Source organism: Nothoprocta perdicaria, unplaced genomic scaffold (assembly GCF_003342845.1).
Source record: "Nothoprocta perdicaria isolate Ctin4 unplaced genomic scaffold, notPer1 scaffold_44, whole genome shotgun sequence".
Taxonomy (NCBI): domain Eukaryota; kingdom Metazoa; phylum Chordata; class Aves; order Tinamiformes; family Tinamidae; genus Nothoprocta; species Nothoprocta perdicaria.
Genome location: NW_020455688.1, coordinates 3,447,834 through 3,469,656, shown reverse-complemented (window position 1 = coordinate 3,469,656; position 21,823 = coordinate 3,447,834). Strand labels below are relative to the sequence as shown.

The following is a 21,823-nucleotide window of genomic DNA, read 5'->3' as shown; positions in this document are numbered from 1 at the left end:
CTGCAAACAGGAAATACTGCTCTACAAGCAACCGGACACATCTGTGTATACTGGAACCAGCTGTTCCCAAGCAATCTCCTGTTAAAGGAGATTTTTAAAACCAAAATAGTGCTCTCTGGGCCTTCACAAGCCAATGCTCTTTTTATGATTCTATATTCAGCTTAAGCTGTTAGTACACCAATATTTGCTTTATTGCATTTTTAGCTGAGTAACATTTCTTAATTTAATCTTGTATCTCTCTAATGACCTTTGCAGGGTGCAGAATTTCAGATTGCATTTACATATGAGACACAGCTATTTCGTTAAGTAGGAGACATATTATGAGGATAATCAGTTTATCTTCAGCTGTAATTCTATGTCTAGCAAGGATTCAAATTTCTAGGATAGCTAATGGCTCAGTGAAGTCTGGTAAAACGCCTCTGAGATAAATCCCAGCGTAATRAGATCGGTTAGATCTAACTGTAAAATAGAAGAGATGCTTCATTTTCATTTTAAAAGGCACAGCTTGGATGTGCTTTGCTTTATTTTACAAGTAGACAGAGCTGTACCTAAAATAAAAAAGAAATGCTGGAACTGGATGGATCTTTTGAATATGCATAAGCTAAAAAGGGCAAAATTAAKCTTAAAAAAAAGAGTGAGCTTCATGTAAGGTTAGATTTGGGTGACACTTACTCTACAGAAACTAATTTGCCTCCAATGCAAATTATCTGGAGAAAACATGGGTCTACTTTATAGCTTCACAGAATATGTACTCACATGGAATACGAGCACTAAAATAATACAGATGGCAAAACAACAGTAACAATAACAATTTAAATCACAGAATTCTCCAGCTACACATACAAAGAAGGGATCCCTGATGAGCTAAGTATCAGTCATCTGGCTTCTCTGCATTTAGCTTCATACTTTGACTGATGCATCAGCAGCAGTTTCACTATAAAATGCACGCAGCAGAACAGGCTTTTGCTTCCTTATCATTTTCGTGCAGTCATAGGCCTTGTGAGAGGAGCTGKACGGGCCCCTCTGCCTTTGTTTGAACACAAAGCCTATCCAGTGGCAGGGCAAACTTCCAGGACTGTCAGTACACTTTCATTCTGGGACCAAGAGAGTAAGAAATTGCTTTCATGCAAAAATATTGCAGGGAAAAAAAGTCAAAGGAATATATATTTTTTTTTTTCCTGAAATTGCTCTATATTTTGGAGTCATTGTGAATAACTTTTTCAAGCTTTAACCTCCGAGGCAGCTCAGGAGTTTTTAGCAACTGTCACTGTCATCACAGCCCCAGTAGTTTTGTATCCCCAAATTTACACGTGACGGGTAGTAACATTTAAGCAGGGATGGACGGCTCTTCTGACACCTCTTGCGAATTAATTCTGAGTTACAGGATCTCAGTGGCTGTAGCAGATCCCTCTCACTGAGGCAGAAAGATGATCCTCTGTTCCCATCATTTCTGAGATTCGGTGTGAAAGTTGATCCCTAGACARGATAATGTATCTCCCAAGGAACATTTGAATAATTAGCCAAGTAAAGAGCCCCTGTAAAATAATCACAGTAACAAAAACATCTAGAACTTTAACAGTAGTACAGATTTATATACATATGTACATCTTAAACCATGTCTATACGTTTGAGCATGTTCTCAGGAAGACTCTTTGGTGCTGGAATGAAACTGCCTGCTATTAGTGCAATTAAAGACCTTTTCCTAGCCATCGCAGCCACGAGCTCTACCGCCCGCGCTCACGCACTGCGGAACTGCCCCACTTCACGGCTGCTGAGCTGCTAACAAGGGTTTACTGAGAAGATTCCCCAAGCCGCACCGCTCCGAATGTGCCGGATTTGAACTCATTTTGAAGACAGAGCGTCCTGCTAGGACCAGAGGGACRAGCAAGACGTTGCGGCCTAATGGCGGCCCCACCGAGGCGGCCGTGACGCAGCTCCCTGGCGGCACCCCTCCCTCCCCGCGCCTGCGCACGGCTCGCCGGAAGTGCGYGCTGCCCCGCCTCGCCGCTCACCAACATGGCGGCGTCTACAGCTCGCTTGGCGGCCCGGCGGCTCCTCCTGCCCTGGACCGGCCGCCTCGCGCCGGGCTGCGGCCCGGGGAGCCGGGTAAGCGGCAGCGGCGGCGGGAGGGACCTGACCGGCCCGCAGGCTCCTTCTGCGGTGTCCAGCCTGCCGGAAGGGGGCTGTGTGCGGGGTGGAAGGGATGGTGGTTTGGTGTCGCGGTGCATGCCGGGATTTGTAGTCCCAGCRCCGGCCGGGTGGCTGGACGCCCATCGGGCTGCAGGCGGCTGCCGCGCTGCATGCTGGGAATTGTAGTTCCCCCCGCGGCTGAGGGGAGCGCGGRCGGCCCCGGCTCCGCACGGAGCTTCGGCGTCGGGTCCAGGGAAGGCTCCTGCCCCGCGAGGCCGRGAGCGGCGGCCGGGGGCTCTGCCCGTGCCCGAGAGGGACCACGGCCCTGCTGGCCCCTAGCTGGCAGCAGCAGGCCGGGCTAGGGAGCCCAAGCCCCTTCCCACCCGAGTTGTCCTGCGGTCCCGAGAGGCTCCCCCGCGCCTGGGGACTCCCGGGTAACTGGGATCCAGCCGGCCCGGTGGGATCCAGCCGCCMTCTCCTGCTGCCGAGCTTTGGAGCCTGAGGGCTGGTCTGGCTGCTTCCAGCGCTAGCGCAGTCACAAAGCGAGGGCAGCCCGTGTTTCACACAGTTATGTATTTATTTCGAGTAGTTTATTGCTCTTGAAGGTGCTCCTTTGGGATACGTTCCAAGATCGCGCTCACTTACTACATCAAGAAGCTTTTTCTTGAGCAAAACAAACAAAAATCAGCCAGCTCTCCCCTCCTCACCCCCTGGTTCAGGACTAATGTGCTGCAGCTGCCGGGCGGCTGTGCAAGAGGTGTCCCTTTTGGATCGGGCCCTGCTTGGAGGAGAGGGTGACAGGGGTTGCAGCCACTGCCGGGTACCCGGGGGAGCCTCAGGGACGCAGCTGAGGCCCCACGCRCTGCTGCCGGCACCGGTGGAGCCTCCACGCTTTCCTTCAGGACAAGGTTAAGCCCTAACTCAAAGGACTGGTGAATAAATCAGTGCTAACTTTGTTTTTTTCTTGCTTATTTCTTTTTTTTTTGCCTTAGATGCATGCTTAAGTTGAGGAATGCGTTTTTCAGAAGACTTTATCTAATGTATAATGCATAATCTRAGCATAACGTTCCTTTCTTTACAGTGCCTGCATATTGGAACAGGCAGGTTCAGAGCGACCAAAGCAGCAACTAAAGTGCTCTTAAATGTTCCAGAGACTAAGGTTTCTTCTCTGGAAAACGGCTTGCAAGTAGCTTCAGAAGATTCTGGCCTCTCCACGTGCACAGTAGGTTTGACTTGTAATAAGGCTGTTTTTCATAACCATATTGTGTTTTGATTTTCTTATGGAATTAAGCTGAATGCTTTCCATTTTTTTTTTTTTTTTTGATAGCAGTTGCTTTTAAAAATTAAGCTTGGAAGTGAGAGTCTTAAGGCTTTTGTAAAGGACTTGCAATTAGATTTTTGTTAGGTTTGGATTTGTTTTCCTGAAAATCTGGTTTCTTAGAGGAAAAAGCCATTATAAAATAGTTCTTGAAAAGTAAGTGTAGTCCAATGCAGAAAAAAAGAGCAAAGTTATGTTGTAAGATGTTAAGATTTTCTTTGTTCTTTTTTTTCCTCCTTCCCTCGAGGTTGGACTTTGGATTGATGCTGGAAGCAGGTATGAAAATGAGAAGAACAATGGAACTGCTCACTTCCTGGAGCATATGGCTTTCAAGGCAAGTTTGAGTATTGATTTGGCAAAGTTAAAATGAATTTCTAAGTAACTGGTTTTTAAAGATTTATAAGAACTTTATCAAATCCTCTAAAAAAATTTCAAATCAAGAAAAAAAAGGAAGTAGCCTATGTTCTGGTTTCAAAGAAGTCTTTCTGATACACAACTATGAATTAGTAGCACGGGACTAATTTATGGCACTTTAACCTTGTTTCAATATCTCAGCACACAGTCYCTCTTCTACTAGCTTTTTATTTTCATTTGAGAGTGCAGTAAGTTTTATACTGACTTTCTCATTAGGAGAGATTGATGTGCCATTTTTTTGTTTTGTTTTTCCTTCACTTATATAGACGAGAAGTAGAGATAATGGAAGGAAATTCAGGGGTCTTCTTTGACTATTTTTTGTTTCAGGGGACAAAAAAGAGGTCTCAGTTAGACCTTGAACTAGAGATTGAGAACATGGGAGCTCACCTGAATGCCTATACATCCCGGGAACAAACAGTGTATTATGCAAAGGCTTTTTCCAAAGACTTACCAAGAGGTAACTATTTTCATTCATCAGAAAAGCAGCAAAGAATGAAATACTTACCTGGTTCCTTGGGAGGAGAGTGATGCTTTTTCAGTGCAACAGTCCCTTCCTTAAAGGAAAAAATAAAAAGAACCCCACATTCTTCATGAATGTCGCAGGAAAGGGCAGAAGGCAGGTTTGGGAAAGAACATGAAGCTGAACCATCTTTACTAAATTCTGAAAAGAAAATCCCTTTGGGGCTCCTCTCTTCYTGCAGAGCATCCTCTTGTCCCTTCTGAAGGAAAACTTTAGCATTTTTAGCATCCTGCTAAAGATTAAGAAAAAAAGAACCAAACAAAAGCCTCCAGAATGAACTTAATAGCTAATCTTCGGCCTCTTGGCTTCAGGGGTGGGTTTTGCTTTGAAATTACTCTTTTTCTAGTAGTTTGAAAGTACACTTTGCATTTCCATCTCTCAATTAGCTGTGGAAATCCTTGCTGACATCATTCAGAACAGCACCCTGGGAGAGGCAGAGATTGAGCGGGAGCGGGGAGTGATTCTTCGAGAGATGCAGGAGGTGGAAACCAATTTGCAGGAGGTGGTTTTTGATTACCTTCATGCCACGGCCTACCAGAACACAGCCCTGGGACGAACCATCCTAGGACCCACTGAGAACATCAAGTATGTCCAAATACCTATTTTGGTTATGCTGTAACTTTGCTTATTTCCATATCTCACCTACTCCTCTGAAAATGTAGGGAACAACTTCAGTTTTTTATTTCCATTCTGGAAATAAAAGCAGGCAAGGTTACATTGAATGTAATGGTAAGAAGAACTTAAAAATGCATCTGCCATGAAATTAGAAACACTTTTTTCCCCCTCCATCAGGCAGATGTCAGGCAGWACCATAAATACAACTGTGTACCCTACTCATGCAGCACCTGCTTATGCCAGGAGGCTCTGAAATGTGCTCAGTTAAAGCTGGCATGAGGGCAGCAGCGGTGCCATCTCCCCTGAGTGAGCTCAACAGCAAGCACTGTGGTGATCCATGCCTCTTTGGGGGAAGTAAGCAGAGCCTTGAAAGTCCCTATTTGCTRCTTGGAAATGGCTCTTATTTGAGCTGCCTGCCTCTGTGCACACCCTGTGCATTGGCAGAATTTAAAATCCTTCTGGCATTAGGTTGCTCTRTACATGCATCTGTACATAAATTCTACCTGTTATAAATTATACCRATMCTGTAGTGATGGKTTTGTTTGTTTGTTTGCTTTTCTGCACTGTTTTCAGATCCATAAACCGCAATGACTTGGTGGAGTATATAACAACACATTATAAAGGACCCAGGATAGTGCTGGCTGCTGCTGGAGGTCAGTATGAGACATTGGCTGGATTGTGTGAAGCTGTGCTTAAAACCAAGGTCTGTTTCTGGGGACAACRTGATGATTTACCCACTCTTCAGCGGGTCCTGGAAGTTCATTGTTAACCCRGCACTTTCGGGTTGTGTCTTCATATCCTTTAATATCTGTTCCCTCTTTCCCTCTGTAATATTTCAGGAACATTCTTAAACCAGTAGTTAGGAGTGAGGGGGCCAAGGTCATTCTGCCATGTGAGCAGGAAAAAGAAGGGCCTGGAGTTCAGCACAGATAGAGGAGTAGCAAATAAATAAATAAGTAAATAAGGCAGAGAGCAAGAGAGGGGATAATACTGAGGCTTGAAATTGGGAGCAAAGAGCTTGATTTTGGTATAATATTGATAGGAGACTATCGGAGAGAGCTAAGGAAGGTGATCGTGAAGATCTTAGTCTGTACTGTAATGGAAATGAGGAATCTAAAAGTGTGTTTTTGAGATGGGGAAATTATAAATTACTACTTAGTTGAGACCTTAGATTGCGAGTAGCRTCAGAGTGACTGTGAATTGCCTTTGCTCAGGGGTCTGTCACGACGAGCTGCTCGACCTGGCGAAATCCCATTTTGGCAGCTTGCCGTGCGCTCCRGAGGGAGGACTGCCGGCCCTGCCGCCCTGCAGCTTCACAGGGAGCGAGGTAGGAAGCGGCGCGGGGGCCCTGGGGCTGGCCCTGGCGTCCCCATCCTGGCGTGAGGCTCCTCTGCCTCCTGCACAGCACACACAGCACATTGGGAAGCTCTTGTGCCCCGGGAAGGGCAGCAGGAGCTCTGCTTTCCAGAGCAGTCTCTTCCAAACCTCCCCACGCTGCCTCCCTGCCACGGCTTCCTCACCAGCTCCTACAGCAATAGCCCCCTCGCTGCAGCTGCCTCCCCTTTGCCCCCTGCCTGCGTTGGGGCTGCAGCCTTTTCACTTACTGGGAGCTAATGGTTTAAAGGACATGGCTGAGGATGGAGATCACAGGATCCCAGAATGGTTGAGGTTGGAAGGGACCTCTAGAGATCATGTAGTCCAACCCCCTGCTCCAGCAGGAACACAGATATCTGTATTTGAGTTCTAACTCTGTTCAGATTTTGGAAAATCAGCACCTTTCTTTATAAAAATGTCATAAAATGATGTCATTTGTCACAAACTGATTCCTGTCACTAAATGTGACATTGAGTTGAATTCCTCTGAGATGCCCTAAAGATGAGAGCAGCTAAGGCTGGCATTACACAATACTTGCCAAGCCTCCACCCGTGGTTCTGTGTGTGCGTGGCCTTCGGCGCCCGTTTGGTGCAGCCTCTGCCTCCCGCTGTTGYTGGTGCCTGTGCCACGGTGCGGGTTGCGCTGCAGCTGCCCGGTGTGCCCGCAGATCCGGATCCGGGACGACAAGATGCCCTTGGCGCACATCGCGCTGTCCGTCGAGGCGGCCGGCTGGTGTCACCCGGACACGATCCCGCTCATGGTGGCCAACACCCTGCTGGGGAACTGGGACCGTTCCCTGGGAGGCGGCGTGGTGAGTGACCCTGCGCCCCTCCTCCTGCTTCCTGCACCCTCCTGTGATACTTGCTCCCTCCATGGAGGAAATCGGAAGGCTTTCAAAAACCTTCACTGAGAGACTTTCTGTTGCCTCAGCAGAGTTTATCGAGTAAGCTGGCCCAGGTGGCCTGCCAGGGCAACCTGTGTCACAGCTTCCAGTCCTTCAACACCTGCTACACGGATACGGGCCTCTGGGGCCTCTACATGGTCTGCGAGCCCTCCACTATCCAGGACATGGTGCACTCTGTTCAGAGAGAATGGTAAGGACATGGGGGCTTCTCTGGAAAGCTGCTCCACAGAGGAATTCTGGTCAAGGAGGATGCTCTTGTTTCTCTGTTTAGACCTGCCTAGAAATAGATCAAGTTCTGAACTTCGATATTCGAGGGCTACAGTCCCAGCCACTGGTTTCTGGCAGCCCTTATTTCAGAGTGAAGTGTTAGAGGTTTAGCTCTCCCCATGGAATAAATACTAACTGCAGTTAACATGTAGGGCTCCTCGTACAAGAAAGCAGGGCAGTGACCCCTTGGGAGGTTCAAGTGACAGGAGCCATGGAAATGTCCATGAAAGCTCTTAGCCTACAAAGGCAGTGAGTAAACAGCACCTGGGAGCTGCATGCGAGACAACTGGAAGAGCACACGGTCCAAGTACATGTTCTTGGGTTTAGAATATTAATAATTAATTATTTAATGCTTCCCTCTGTCTTTCTAGTAAAGGCTTCTCTCCTACAGTGTGCTGCAGGGGTAGAGTTTACTGCCTGGCTCTCAGTGAGACTGTCTCTGGTTAATTATCTTTAAGTGTGTAGCTCTTCCTTACCAAAGAGTTAGCAAGTACAGTTAGCAAACACAGACTGTACTTAAGTTAACTTAAATGAATTCCCCTTCTTCTAAGGGAAAGAAACGATTCTTTGGCTGAATAGTGGGATACTTCCAGAACACCTTTATGCTCCTCATGGAAATCCTGTGCTTCCATATCAAGCACTTTTATTTCTGTCCATAGGAAAAGAAATGCCTTGGTAGATAGGTGCAGCCCTTTATCCTGGGCAGTCCTGTGGGTTGGCATTCTTCACTGCCTTGGTGGTTTTAACCTGTTTTTCAGGATAAGACTTTGCACAAGCGTTTCAGAAAGTGAAGTAGCTCGAGCCAAAAATCTTCTAAAGACAAATATGCTGCTACAGCTGGATGGTGAGACTTGAGCACAACTTTTTATGCTTACTGTAATTGTATGCTGGTAACTGAAGCATTGACCCTGCCCCTCGTTTCAGGCTCTACACCGATTTGTGAAGACATTGGGAGACAGATGCTGTGTTACAAGCGCAGAATCCCCATTCCAGAGCTTGAGGCGAGAATTGATGTGAGTGCTGCTTCTGCTGGGATTCTGAACTTAATTGGTATAGGAAATGACAACACAGGGCTTAGAGTATTCTCTAAAGGGGAAAAAAAAAACAATTATTGCTGCCTGTACATCTGGAATATACACAATGAAGAACAGTAGCTGTTACTTCTCTTAAGCCAAAGGTCTCTCTTAACCCCTCTCAGGCCATCGACACGCAGACTCTTCGAGCCGTTTGCACCAAGTACATCTGTGAGCAGCGTCCTGCAGTTGCTGCTATAGGTAGGTAGAGTTGTGCGAGTTCCCTTCCCCTAGCTCCCCCCCAGCCCGGGCACTTGAGCGTCTGGCACGGCTCATTTTCTTTAACTTCCAGGTCCCATTGAACAACTTCCAGAGTACAACASTATCTGCAGCGGCCTGTCCTGGTCTCGTGCTTCGTGAATAAAAACATCTTTGCGTTTTAAGAACAAACTCCCTGCAGTTCAACGTTTTTTTCACTTGGAGAAATGCCTTGGGGAAGATTAAAACTCAAGTACCCCACGCATTCTTGTGTCTCTGTATAATTAAGGAATGAGTGAAAATGTGTACAGTATTTGTATTTTTATTATAAAACAAAGATTGTCAGTAAAAGTCATTTCCTGACTTTAGTAGCATTCATCACTTGTTCTTGAGCAGCTTTCTTGGCCTTGACCATTTCAACAAGTTCCTGGAAGATTTGGAAAGAAGAAACAAGTGAACAACACATAGGTACCCACAAGCTAGTTGCTGCTTTTGAGGGCAACAGCTATTGGGCCTCAGCCACTCTAACTGTGGACACTGGGCAGAACCTAGACAGTTTAATATCTTATAGTCATTTCTCTTGGAACTAAATGAAGGGAAACTGATCTCCTTTTCGGGGTGAATTCTGCTCTTCTCCCCCTCTAGTGCTTCAGAGCAGCAGCCAGGGAGAATGTTCTATCCTGCGCAAGAAGCTACTGCAAAACTGCAAGAAAAGCTCCAAGCAGCAGCCTCGCCTCCCTAGTTCCCACTGCACTAATCTCACTGAATACAGGAGAACTCTGCACTGCTCTTTTATCAGGTAAGAAGTCTCATCAAAAAGCATTTTCCCGAAGGTGCCAGCGTGCAGGCAGCGCGTTGCTCTCACCTCAGCAGCAGTGGGAGCGAGGCCCCTACCTTGTATCGCTTCATGCAGTCCTTCTTGGAGCGGCCCGGCACCGCGGCTGCTATCTTCTCCCACCTCTCAGGCGTATTTACTGGGTAAGTCTTCAGTGCTTGTTCTAAAAGCTTTTGTTCTTCTGTAGTCCAAGGCAATGAATCTAAAGGCGAGCCTGTTTTTAAATGCAAAAATGACCATAAAACAAGGTATTTAATAAGGCAGGCCAAGGGAATCCACCTGGAAAGCATTCCAGAACATCAGTAACTGCTTAAGGAGCCTTCACTTGTACTGTGTGTGAAACATGCGAACTACATACTACATGTGAAACATGCAAACAAATGCAAACTGGGATCATCTTGGTAAACTAGGAAGGGTGTTTAAGTAATCCAGGTTTACTCGGGCTTGCCCTGCAAGCAGGGGCCACACATGCACACGAAGGGCTCCTCCCTGGCCTCACCTTCAAACCGTTCCGAGGGGGCAGCGCTGTCCATCTGGGGCACCACCCCGTGCTCCTTCTTGAACTTGTCAAACGCTTTCTTGTTTATATCATCTTTTTGATGGGGGTCTATAAACAACAGACACTTAGTAGATTAATTATTGCACCAAAATTAAAGTCATATATAATGATAAAGACAGTGTGTTGCGGTTTATTCTAACACTGATACTCACACAAGCGAAAGACTTGCTTTTCTTCACTTTAAGAGGTCAGTGAAGAGGCTGGTAGGTAAAATCTTTCAGCCAACAATACATTTTATTACTGGGAGACTTTCCACCTCCCTCTCCTCCTTGYTCCCCGGGACACCTTCCCCCCTCCTCTGAAGGCTGAATCTGCAACTTCCTTGAAATCCCTTTTCAGTTTGCTGCAGGCTGGGGGCCCAAAGCCCCTGCACTTCCCGAGCACCCTAGGGGTGGTCAGGAACACCAGGACACCCAGGGCTTCCCTGGGTGATGAGGTGGCTTGGAGGGGAGAAGATTTAGGTTTAAAACTTCTTTTCCCTATAGCAACATGTTTTGATCTTTTGTTGAGAACTTATTTCAGAGCCTCTTCTCAATAGCCCAAGTGCTTCAGGTTCACACTAATTCAGCTGTTTCACTCATTCTACATTTATTTTAGATGCAGTTGTTAATCAGAGCTTTTCCAGAGGCCAGTTGGGTTTCACTCTGAGTGTAGATGAGTCCWGGCGAGGAGCCTGGCTGACATTTAACCATGCAGTAAGTGCCTGAGCTTCATGGAGCAGGTGGTGACTCACGCATGGCTAAAAAGACTGRGACACAGAAACACTCAGCTAACTCCTCCAGCTGAGCTACGTTTGTCCTTGGGATGTAGGGAACATTTTTCTCTAAAAGAAACAAAATGCTCTGCAAAGGGGAAAAAAAAAAGCCCTAAAAGCCCTAGAGAAGGATGCAGACCACCTTATAACAAAAATAAGCTAATAAAGATACCGAGTTTTTGGAGGCTCTTTGCTTTATTGATGACATCTTTTGCCGTTCGTTTTATTCCAGTAGTAGAGTGCAGGTTCATGTAATTGGCAATAACCTCCCACCTAAAGCAAGAACAGGAAGGGGAAAACAGCACGTTACCTAACGGGCACTAACAGCTTCTAAGTGTCCTTACAGAGGACTTGTAAAACATGTACATGTGTATTTTGGAGAGCAAATGAGATTATTTATGTCTGCCATTCTGGTCTCAATGCAGCACTTTCCCTTAAGGAGGGAATGAGGCCTCCTGGGTTCTGACACAGAAAGGRGAGTGACAGGACTTGTTTAATAAGAAATTCTGAGTAGGGCTTGTGACACTGAAAATGAAGTACCTGGAGTTGGTGCCCGCGGGGAAGAGGTTCACAGCTTTAATTAACAACTGCAAATCGTCCTCGGGCCAGTTCTTACTTCCCCCTCCACCGCCGCCGCTCGACTTCTCTGAGCTCTTGGTTGCTTGGCGCATTCGAGCCTCTGCCTCTTCTTTCTCTTGCCTTATTTGTTCATTTATTTCTTCTATCTAAAGGATGGTAAATATGCATCATTTCTTACATTTCACATTTGTGTAAGTGTCTCACTCTAGGATTGCTTTAAACCTGGAATTCTGCTTTGTTTCTGCCCTGTACATTATAGCTACACAATCAGAGCCTACCTACTGCAGTGTTATTTTCCTCCATCACCTATATGAATTTGCACATCCCGAATTAGCAGCTACAGCAGGAATCCTTCACAAATTCATTAGCAATGAAGGGAGTGTTTCTGTGTGCTGCACAAACAGTGGAAAATGCCCAAGTTTTCCTCAGCTGGCACTGGTTGCTTTGCCAGTCCTGAACACCACTCTGTACAGAGCAGAGATCAAGTGTGCCCAGGYGCTCTGCAGCTCAGCCCTGTATGTTTAACAGGAGGATTCCACAGCACCTGGGTTACGTCCTGTACCTTGTTTAGATTCTGCCAGGTAATTTCATAAGTCTCATTATCCTCGTATGTTGATTTGTCACTCAGCATAATTACCTGTTTTACAACAGCCGCCTTTCCTCCTTCCCTTGTTGTGGATGTAAGTGCTTCATTCAAGCATTGCAGACTAAAAATAAATTATTAAGTTACATTGGATGGCTAGTATAAAGACGGGTAGCAAAATGAGCAGGAATCAGGGTAAGGAAAGCTTACCTTGCTAGTTCAAGGCGATCACAAAGCTTTTCCACCTCCTCCATCATTTTAACACAATCTGCCTCATTATCAGAAAAGTAATTCCAGTTCTGGAAGCAGAAATACATGTTCTACCTTGAACTTTATTGTCCTGGATCCTCAGGCAAAGGCTCAACACTCAAGCATTCTTCAGACATTGCTGTGTTTGGGCCTATTTGGCCAGCTTTGCTTATAACTCAAAATTGCACGATAACTTTAGGATTTGGCTTTTTAGTAAACTCAATTTTCATTCCCATCTCTGGCCATAAGAAAAAGGCTGTGACGGGGTCTGGTCTAAGCAAGCGTAATAACCTCACTAATATAATGTGTGTTTCACTATAATAATATTTAAATACCTTGCATGTTGTTCTCAACTTTTGCCTTTCTTTCTTGATTGCTTTTTTCTGAATCTCTTTCTCTTTTTTTGCTACTAATGCTTGTTGCCTAACTTCTTCTTCCTCCTTCTCCTTTGCTAAACGGGCCGCTTCTAATTCTGCTTGTCTTTGCTGCAATCAAAGAAAGAGAAAAGAAAATCCACACTGTTATAGGTCACTCAAGCATTCAGCATTTAAATGTGCAGTTTCCTCTTTTTTTTTTTTTTTTTTTTTTTTNAAGGGCTATATTGGTAATTTAACATACTTTTTTCCAAGGATTTCAAGAGAGAAGGTAAAGTCTATGTCAGTTGGCATTCATTCAAATACCTCACTCACTATAAAGACTAATAGTTTCTATATCCAGTTCCCCTGAAAATAAAGATATGAGACWGGAAGGTATTTCCTATACCTGTCCCCAAATGGCTTTATGGAAAAATGCAGTGATTCAGCCTTTCTGCTGTACCACTACTAACTTAATACCTTGCAATTTTCCAGGTTTATCTAAGTGACTTTTTAGGACCTTACATTTCTATACTGTTTTCAGAGTCATCTTGTCTAAACTGCTAATATTATCAGGTACATCATGTACCTCAGAGCTTCACCCTGATCAGTCCCTCACGGAGCATATCCACTCAGACAGATAGGCAAGCAGCTCTATSCGTTTTATGACAGAGGAAAAGGAGTCACAGAAGTTAATGACTGCCTTGAAACGAGAGAAAACGTGTGCAACAACAACAAATCACATGCWGAAGTCTCTTGTTTCAGATTTCTGTTCCATAGTTTAATCCCATTCTCAAAAAGCTGAGTCTTGCCCTGCCCTTGCCCCTGCTGTACAGGGGACAGACAAGAGATCTGAGAGCCCAACRTACCAGCTCCAACAGCAGTTTTCTAACACTTCTAGAAGATTAAGTTGTGGATCAGGGTGTGAATGAACTAGCAGGATTCAGTCCTAATAAACCAAGTTAACTTACTTTTTCTTTTGCTTCCTGCTCTTTACGTTTTGCTTCTACTTTGGCTTTCTTCTCTGCTTCTTTCTTTGCCTTTTCTTCTTCCTTAAATTTTTTTATCCTGGGATCACAGCTGTACGCGTTGTCTGGCAGAAGAAACAAGGCATCATGGACAAGAAGAGAAAAACAGGAGGACATTTCTGCTGTTAGTTAATAAATATCTCCTCTCAAAGAACAGTTTTTATGCTCACCAACAAGTGTCCTAATTCTGTTCATTTCTTCTTTTTTTCTCAACGCTCTGGCTGCTCTGTTCTGCTTTTCAATCCACCTCCTTTCATCTCGACTGAAAAGGAAAATCATAGTTTAGTACTAATGTTTAGTGTCAGTTTAGTGTCAGTAATGGTCTGTCAGAAATCCAGCATTTAAATAAAGTTTCCCCATACACATGCTTTTCTCCATGTACTTCAAAAAAATATATATTTTTAAGAGGAGATGCAGGCCCCAAGCTCTCATTGAGACACGAGGCACTTGATGCAACCAGCCAAACATTTCAGGACACCTGAAACACAACTGAACCAGCACAACCATCACTGCAGGGAGTAAGCCCATGGACTTCCAAAGCACTTGCTGACCTGACATGTAACCCAAGCAGAACAACAGAGATGCTGATGTACAGCTCAATTAAAGGACAGCAGTAGAATTAATGCCTCTGATTTTACAGAAGACAGGTCACATCGAATAAATATGTGTGCCCAGGATATCCACGACACTCTGATGAACCCACRATGCAAAACAGGTCAGGTTAAATAGATTAAAAATGGCACAAGGTCTGAAAATATTGGTCAGTGCTGCATGCAAGAGGAGATTTTCTTGTGCAGTCTGTATATCCTTATCCATGGAACCATGTGGAGCAACACATGTAAGATCAAGGGGCCTTCCTGTTCAGTAGCGGGTTGAAGGATATAAACAGACAGGCAACACAACCTCTGCAARAAAAGGTGTGAGTGTCTAACAGAGCAGCGGGAAGCAGAAATGTAGTTAAACCTCTAATTATACCATGTCTATTTTTTGGAAAGGACAAAATGACAGGGAAAAAATAAAACACAAAAAAATGACCAAGACTMTCCAATGAGAAGCCTTGAGCTTAATCTGTTTGATCTTTCAAAAATACAAAATTGGTAACAGTATTTCTTTGTAAGAGACTTCGTAACACTGCAGACTGTCTCAAAAAAAAAAAAATCTAATAGCAGCAAAAGGTGTAAGAGGAACAAATGCCTAAAGAAATTTCCTTATGGAAATAGGGAAAAGATTTTGGCCAGAAAGCAGCTAATCACTCCAATGTCAATTGGTTTCTGTTCAAACCTGAATGCCTTTCTTGAAGAAGAGGTCAATGTATTGCAATCTGCCGGGGTTAATACAAGGATGACTGAGTGAAGGCACCATGTGAAGGACAAGGCAGGTGGCAAGAGCCACTGCTTTATTCCAACTTCAACAGTCTGGGTTTTATARCTGTTGGAAGGATTAAAGTGGAATGTAATTTCCAAGTGTAATCTGGACTAAGGAATTTGGCTACCGCCACTTCATCGGAAATATGCAACTTGGAGATCATGATGCCATAAGAACTAGTCTAAATTCTAGAAAATAACACAGTTTAGCATGAAACTGGGGAGAAAATGGTACCTACTTATTTGTCAACTAGTTCCAGGTTTGACCTGCATTTGGGGCTCGTTGGAGCTGCAAGTCTGARCTTACCTGAACACAGAGGGTTTGTGTTTATACCCCCAAGATCTTTTGGCAGAATGATTTCAAAGYACCTCAGAAACACTTTTCTTTGTTCAGTCCCTACCTTCCTTCCTCTCATATAGAGTCTAATGGCATGTTGGAAAATCTTGCTGTATCATTCTCAGTCTCCCATCAAATTTCTTTTTACTTACATACCATTCTGCCTTTTCTTTTTCCTCTTCATCTAAATAGGAAAATTCTCTCCAGGAATCAAAATTGTACCTACGGTAAATGCAGAATAACAATGAATAAAAAAAAAAAGATGATAGCAAAACTACTAAAGCTACTGTACACCTTTTAAAATATTATTTTTGTAAGCAATTATACTATTAGTACCTAAAACGATTCCATTGTGTTAATTCAAAATGCAAAATGCTATTCAAATTAAACTAACAATTCACATCCCTGTCTGCATAGAAAAAATATGTATTTTAGGATGAGATTAATTTCAACAGTTTACAAGGATCTACTGTGCAGGTGTCTGTGCTCCTGTTACAAGCGGTGGAGGTATAAGGAGTTTACAGAAAATTTCAGTTGCTCTTTCTATAAACATCCATGCTTGGCAGATGAATCAAGCCCAAAACTCTATGGACTTGCTTGGACCTCCCTTGAAAAAGGAGGTCAGCTCTAGCTCARCTTACAATGTGGAGGTATTTGCTAACAGAAAACCAGTTCAGTTTGTGGAAAGCACCAAGCAGCTAGGAGGAATTTCCTGGCATTGTTGGGTCGGAAGAGACCAGAGGCAAAACTCAACCCACAGAGGGGTGCAGAGCCTTTACCTCACTCGTGTGGAGCAGCTCTAGGGTGAGCACACACTGGGCTCCCAGCTAACTCACCAGAACGAGTAGAATGCATCTACCTCTTCAAAGGAGGAGTTCATGTCCCCGAGTTTCGGAACATTTTTCTTATTTGACCACCTGAGAATAAATAAATATGTTCAGGAAACTGTATATATGAACTTACTTCAAAACACTGTATATGATAAGTAAAGAAACAAAATACCAAAACAGAGGTTCCGTCCTACCCATCTAGGAAAGCAGAGGGGAAAAGAAAAAAAAAAAATCCCCAGAAGCTCCCTCTAAATATCCTTTTCTTTGTGCATTTGAGGGAGCCAGCACTAGGATCAGGGCCCCTGTTCTCCATGCACCACATCTCTGGTAGAGAAGGTTGCAGAAAGGGAACAGATGGAGCCCTATAAATAACTCAGCTCTGAGGCAGGCGCCGTCTCCCACGTGCTCGGGCAGAGCAAGCAGGAATAACACACGCTCTGCCTCTTCCCCATTTCTTTCCCCACAAAGCAGAAAACCCTCCCTAGGTGGTAGGATTTGTTATTTCATGACATGGCAGCCCATTTCTAAGCAAAAAGGGAGCAACCCATCTAGTAACCGCAGACCTAGAAGGTCTGAATATCTGGAATATTAAACAGAGATTCAGGAAATCTATTTAAAATAAGCACTAGTTAAGTTGTGAGTGCATCACATAATMAAGCATTGTTTTCATACAGGTAAAAAGTGAAATAAACTTGGTATGGASTTGTATTCTGACAAGCTCAATACAAAATTCATTGGTAAGCATGACTCAAATGCAGAAAAAAAAGRAAAACTCATGACACATCTTAGAAGACAGAACAACTAAATACTCTGATAGTTATATTATCTCCTAAGTCATGAATGTAACTCTGTTAGTGTCTCACCCTTAAAGATAATCAAAAAAAGAAGGAAATTTTACTCATTAGCRTATACATGCTTGATATAAAATTATTTACTAAAATAAAACAATGTGTAATATAAGAAAGGAAGAAGTAAGAGGGAACTGAGAAGAGGTCTTTATCTATGTATCTCATGGGTCACAGTCAATGCCATCAGTGTACCAGCCGAGATTTAAAAGGAAGTAATATAACTTTAAAAAGGATGCAGAATGCACTACTTTAACTGTATTAAATTTCTGCCAAATTAAAGCACATTCCAAAACCCCTTACAATCAAACCTGTTACAAACSAATGCCAGAAGGGTTTGCAAATAGCAAGGGCCGCCTGACGCAGCTTACCTGGCATTTCTTTCAAAGACAGRTGAAAAAACTTCAAAGAAATTTTCTTTTGCTTCACTTTTGGAAGGTACAGAGTTATCAAAAGTGGGATCTATACTGTTAAATGCTCGTCGTTTCACAGGATCAGATAATATTTCATAAGCTGAAAGAAAAAAAAAACCTTTAAAACTTGAGACTAAAATGAGTCTTCCTAACAAGGTCAGGATGCTACAAACAGGGCAGTGTTTAAGTGTTTAAAAAGACGCTCTTGGATTTGTGTTTGATCATTGCTCTGTACACCTTTTTATTAATTAATTTGATGCTGCCTTAAATAACATCGCTGTCAATTCCTGTTAAAGTAGGTAGAAGAAAATATTTATGAGAAAAATAACACAGTCCACTATTAAATATAACTAGCCAGATAATACTTTAAAATAACTTTCTCCAGTAAATTCATAAATTCAGTTCAGGGTCCGGTGGGGTGGGCATAACATCTCAGGCTTTAGCACGCAACCAGACGCTTGCAGATAACTCACAAAATCGTCTATTAAGACGGCACTAATTTGACATCAAGACTTGCAAGAACAGAAGTTCTAGTACTAAAGAAGAGTAAGTAGAACAGGCAGGAAACAGGTATCCCCATTAATATTCTGATATTAGGATTTTTCYATTCAAAGTGAAGCTTAGTCACAGCTCTAGTGATTTGTGAACATCACCTCAAAAAAGCTCTGGTTCCAGTCAATTGTTTTATTTGTTTTTAAAATGCAGTAGYATATCTCTAAATAAAGGCTGAAAAGTTCATCAGCTTATCTAACATAACATCATCTAACATTTTTATAGGATGTCATGTGTGGAAAAAAAATCATGCTCATGAATTTGAAGATCTCTTTTATCATTTTCTATCTTTTTTTTTGTTTTGTTTTATCAATTAAAAAAATAACAAGGACAAAAAGATGAACTCCCCAGCAGTTCAAAGAGAGCAGCCTGGTTACACCTGGAATACCATAAAGTTTTGGAATTGGCAGGCAGAGGGGCTTCAGGTTATCATGAACGCTGTTCCACTGCRTTCACCGAGACATCTGGAGGCAAAAGAGAGCAGCTAAAGGACCTCATATCTCAGTCCAAACYAGCAGAAGCTCTGCTGGCAAACACATTACAGTTCAATTTTCCTAATGCCACTGGTTTCTTCCAGTAATTAGTTTATTTTATAGCATCCCCATTTATTGCAGATATGTGGCTACCTCTAGTGGTTCATCTTTGCATCCTCTGCTACAAACACTCACACGAGCTGCTCTGCTCTATGAGAGCGTGGCACGGCAAAGCAGCAGCTGCATCCTCGTGCTCGTTCCAACCAAATGGAAAATACCACAATGCGAGCAGTAAGTACTGAAGTACTGAGATCCCTGCTGGAGCAGGGGGTTGGACTAGATGATCCCTAGTGGTCCCTTCCAGCCTCAACCATTCTGGGATTCTGTGAAAAGGCAAAAAGCCTTTTTGGTTTTGTAGTAATTGACAGTTCTTCTAATACAGCAAGAACAACACACCTGAAAGAGCACTGCAAATATGTCTCAGATGATCAAATTGATTGGAATAGGTTCTAAGAAGAAAGGCCAGTGCTTACCCTTCGTTATGCAGGTGAAGTAATCGTTATCACCTTCTCCTATCTGCTCCCCTGCTGCTTTTCGCTTGTCTGGATGATGTTTCAAAACCATGGATTTATCTAGCAAATAGATGTGTGACATTCAGAAGCCAATAGATACATTCCAGCACCAACACGCTGCACATTCTGAGAAATAAGCTAATACAATGTTTTTTTTTCCAACTAGATACTTTTTAACATTGGAAAGGTGACAGAAATAAGTGAATAAACCTGTGTATTTGCTATGGAATGACATTGAAAAAAAAATATAAACTTAGTTCCAACTTTTAATCAGGGTCTGTCTTAGCATTAAAGCAATAAAACTGGATTTCAAACATGCTTCTTTGACAGAAGTTCTGGTGCCAGCACTTGGGAAACATAAACTGTAGCTCCTTGGCTGGCTAGAACATACCAGAGGAGTCACAGCCACCTGCTCTGCGAAAGAAACCCATGTGTCTCAACCCGTGTGTCCAATTTGGTGCTGCAGGATCCTAAAGGAGGTTCCTGCTCCGTGTGCTGAGAGAACAGAAGGCAACARGAGACACGGAGCTCTAGCTGTTATTTATGGAGCTCTGCTAAGAACTCCAAGGTACAATCAAGAGCAGAGGCAACAAAATTCTGTGTGCGTGCGCAGAGATACAAGCCAGCAACCCTCTGAGCAGGCCCCTGTGACTCCTCAGTGACGAGGAGCTTGTGCCTGTATGTGACATACAGCCCTGCACACCTGAGAGGAGGCTCCCCCTGAGCACAAGGTACTTACGAGCTGCTTTGATCTGCTTCTGGGTGGCTCTGTATCGTATATTTCCCAGCCCAAGAACTGCATAATGGTCTTGGTTCTGAGGGGAAAGAATAGCTCTGATAAACACTGATAAACGTGACCTAAAAAGACACAACACAACCCAGGCACAAACACATTCTGCCCTCCGCTGCCCCACTGTCTTTTAAAAGCAAAAGGAGGAATATTTTTCTCTCTAAATAAATCTTAGAAAAGGCTACAGAAGCAGTTACCTTAGAGCTCATAATTACTCATATTTTAAAGTCGCTGTTACTGAAATCCTAGGAGCTTAATTGGAACTAGATTAAAAGCATTGTATCTTAAAAAAACCCAATTAATAGAAAACTGAATTGCTGAATTTTGAGAGTGTTGGTGTGATTTCAGAAAAGGAGAGGTGGTAGCAGGGGGGAAGAGGCATTTTTACTGTCTACAGGCACCAATGGGATAAATAACAGTTGAAGATGAGGCTCTGCTTCTGATGTGCACTTGCCTTTGTCCTCATTACTCATGATTAGGCATGAAAATAGAGCCAGGTCCCTATCYTTAGGGATGCTGCACAGCTCAGACTGGGGGATCTGGGGCCAAGGGAGGGGATTTTTGGTGGCTGGGAAGGGCAGTACCTTTGCCAGAAGGTTTCCCACAAAACCAACAAACAACACCCGTGTCAAGTGCCTACCTTCCAGTCCTTTGGATCGAGGGTTTTTAACATAGGAAATTCTTCAAGCTGTAGCTCCTCATCGCCCGACTCTTCAGACAGTTCCTTCTCATCTTCCAGCTCCTGGAAAGAGGCAGAAACATTTATGTTTCTCCTCTTAACAAACGCTTCAAACCAGCGTCCCACGGGTTCCACTTGACAGAGCACTGAGGCTACAAGCAAAAACACAAGAGCAACTTCACTTTGCGGCTCCAGTTCACAGTTTTTTCACCCGCTGAGGCCCATAACGGGGGCACCGCGAAGGCCGAGCCCGCCACCCCCAACCTGCCCACAACGAGCGGGAACCGGGATCGCTCCAAGGGCTGCCGGAGCCAGCCGCTGTGTCCGGGCCACGTCGCGCCCGGGGGATCCCACCTGCGGCCGGGGTGGGAGCAGGGCCGCCCCGGCAGAGACCCGGGGCCCGTGCCCGGGACGGCGGTTCGGATCCAGGGGGATCCCGGATTTTTACGGCTCTTTTTCCCTCTCTTCCCGGCGGCGTAGCCCCCGGGACAGGGAAGGCGCAGGCGCCTCGCGGAGCGCGGGCGGCCCCTCCCGCCGCCCAACGGCCGCCCAACGGCCGCCCAACGGTCGCCCAACGGTCGCCCAACGGCCGCGCGGGGGGCGGCGGTACCTACCGGCCGAGAGCGCCCTGGTCACCGCCGTGCGCTGCCCCTGCGGCGCCCCGCGCAGCATCGCGGCGGCTCCCGCCGGGACCCGCTCCCGGTTCCGGTTCTGCTCCCGGTTCCGGTTCCGCTCCCGGTTCCGCTCTCGGTTCCGCTCCCCGCTCGCCTCGGCCCGCCGGTTGCCGGCAGCCGGCGCATGGAGGCGCCCGCAGAGAGCACTTCCGGGGCGGCCGGCGTTCGGCGGCCCGGCGGGAAACGCGGTCCGCGGCGAAGCGGCCCCCCCTCTCCGCGCGGCCCGCGCAGGGGCGCTCGGCCGCGAAGCACCAGGAGGCAGACCCGGCGGGSGGAACCTCCGCGGCGGTGCCGGCGACGCCGAGGGGAAAGAGATGAGGGCAGCACCGCGCTCGGCGAGCAGCGCCGGGGCCCGGGTGCCCCCTCCTATTGCGTCCCCCGGCGCGGCCGGAAGGTGCCGGGTGCCGCTGCGTAATGCATCCGGGTCGGGGGGCGCAGCGCGGCCGCCATGCCGGACTACCTGGGCGCMGACCAGAGGAAGACCAAGGAGGAGGAGAAGGAGGACAAGCCCATCCGCGGTGAGGGCGCGGGAGAAACGGGG

At 45.3% G+C, this 21,823-nt stretch overlaps 3 protein-coding genes across 3 annotated transcripts in view; 2 read left to right on the top strand and 1 right to left on the bottom strand.

Annotated features, from left to right (window-relative positions):
* The first annotated feature begins 2,016 nt into the window (after positions 1-2,016).
* On the top strand, positions 2,017-9,478 carry PMPCB (peptidase, mitochondrial processing beta subunit). Its single transcript, XM_026046382.1, has 13 exons — positions 2,017-2,106; positions 3,212-3,352; positions 3,696-3,782; positions 4,190-4,319; positions 4,769-4,967; positions 5,571-5,650; positions 6,212-6,324; positions 7,039-7,182; positions 7,305-7,465; positions 8,301-8,386; positions 8,467-8,555; positions 8,741-8,816; positions 8,908-9,478. Exons 1-13 carry the CDS (start codon positions 2,017-2,019, stop codon positions 8,973-8,975), a joined length of 1,464 nt encoding a protein of 487 aa, XP_025902167.1. The 3' UTR covers positions 8,976-9,478.
* Positions 9,108-21,305, bottom strand: DNAJC2 (DnaJ heat shock protein family (Hsp40) member C2). Its single transcript, XM_026046381.1, has 17 exons — positions 21,223-21,305; positions 20,570-20,760; positions 19,879-19,954; positions 19,101-19,199; positions 17,501-17,642; positions 16,291-16,371; positions 15,611-15,676; positions 13,924-14,015; positions 13,697-13,818; positions 12,708-12,857; positions 12,334-12,422; positions 12,178-12,247; positions 11,502-11,686; positions 11,134-11,234; positions 10,148-10,255; positions 9,708-9,862; positions 9,108-9,240 (listed from the first exon to the last, which is right to left on the bottom strand). Exons 1-17 carry the CDS (start codon positions 21,278-21,280, stop codon positions 9,166-9,168), a joined length of 1,860 nt encoding a protein of 619 aa, XP_025902166.1. The 5' UTR covers positions 21,281-21,305; the 3' UTR covers positions 9,108-9,165.
* A 409-nt stretch (positions 21,306-21,714) lies between these two features.
* Positions 21,715-21,823, top strand: part of PSMC2 (proteasome 26S subunit, ATPase 2) — an 8,294-nt gene continuing 8,185 nt past the window's right edge. Inside the window, exon 1 of the mRNA XM_026046383.1 lies at positions 21,715-21,800. Within this exon, the coding sequence (XP_025902168.1) occupies positions 21,731-21,800 (70 nt within the window). The 5' untranslated portion in view covers positions 21,715-21,730. The remainder of the gene's footprint in view (positions 21,801-21,823) is intronic.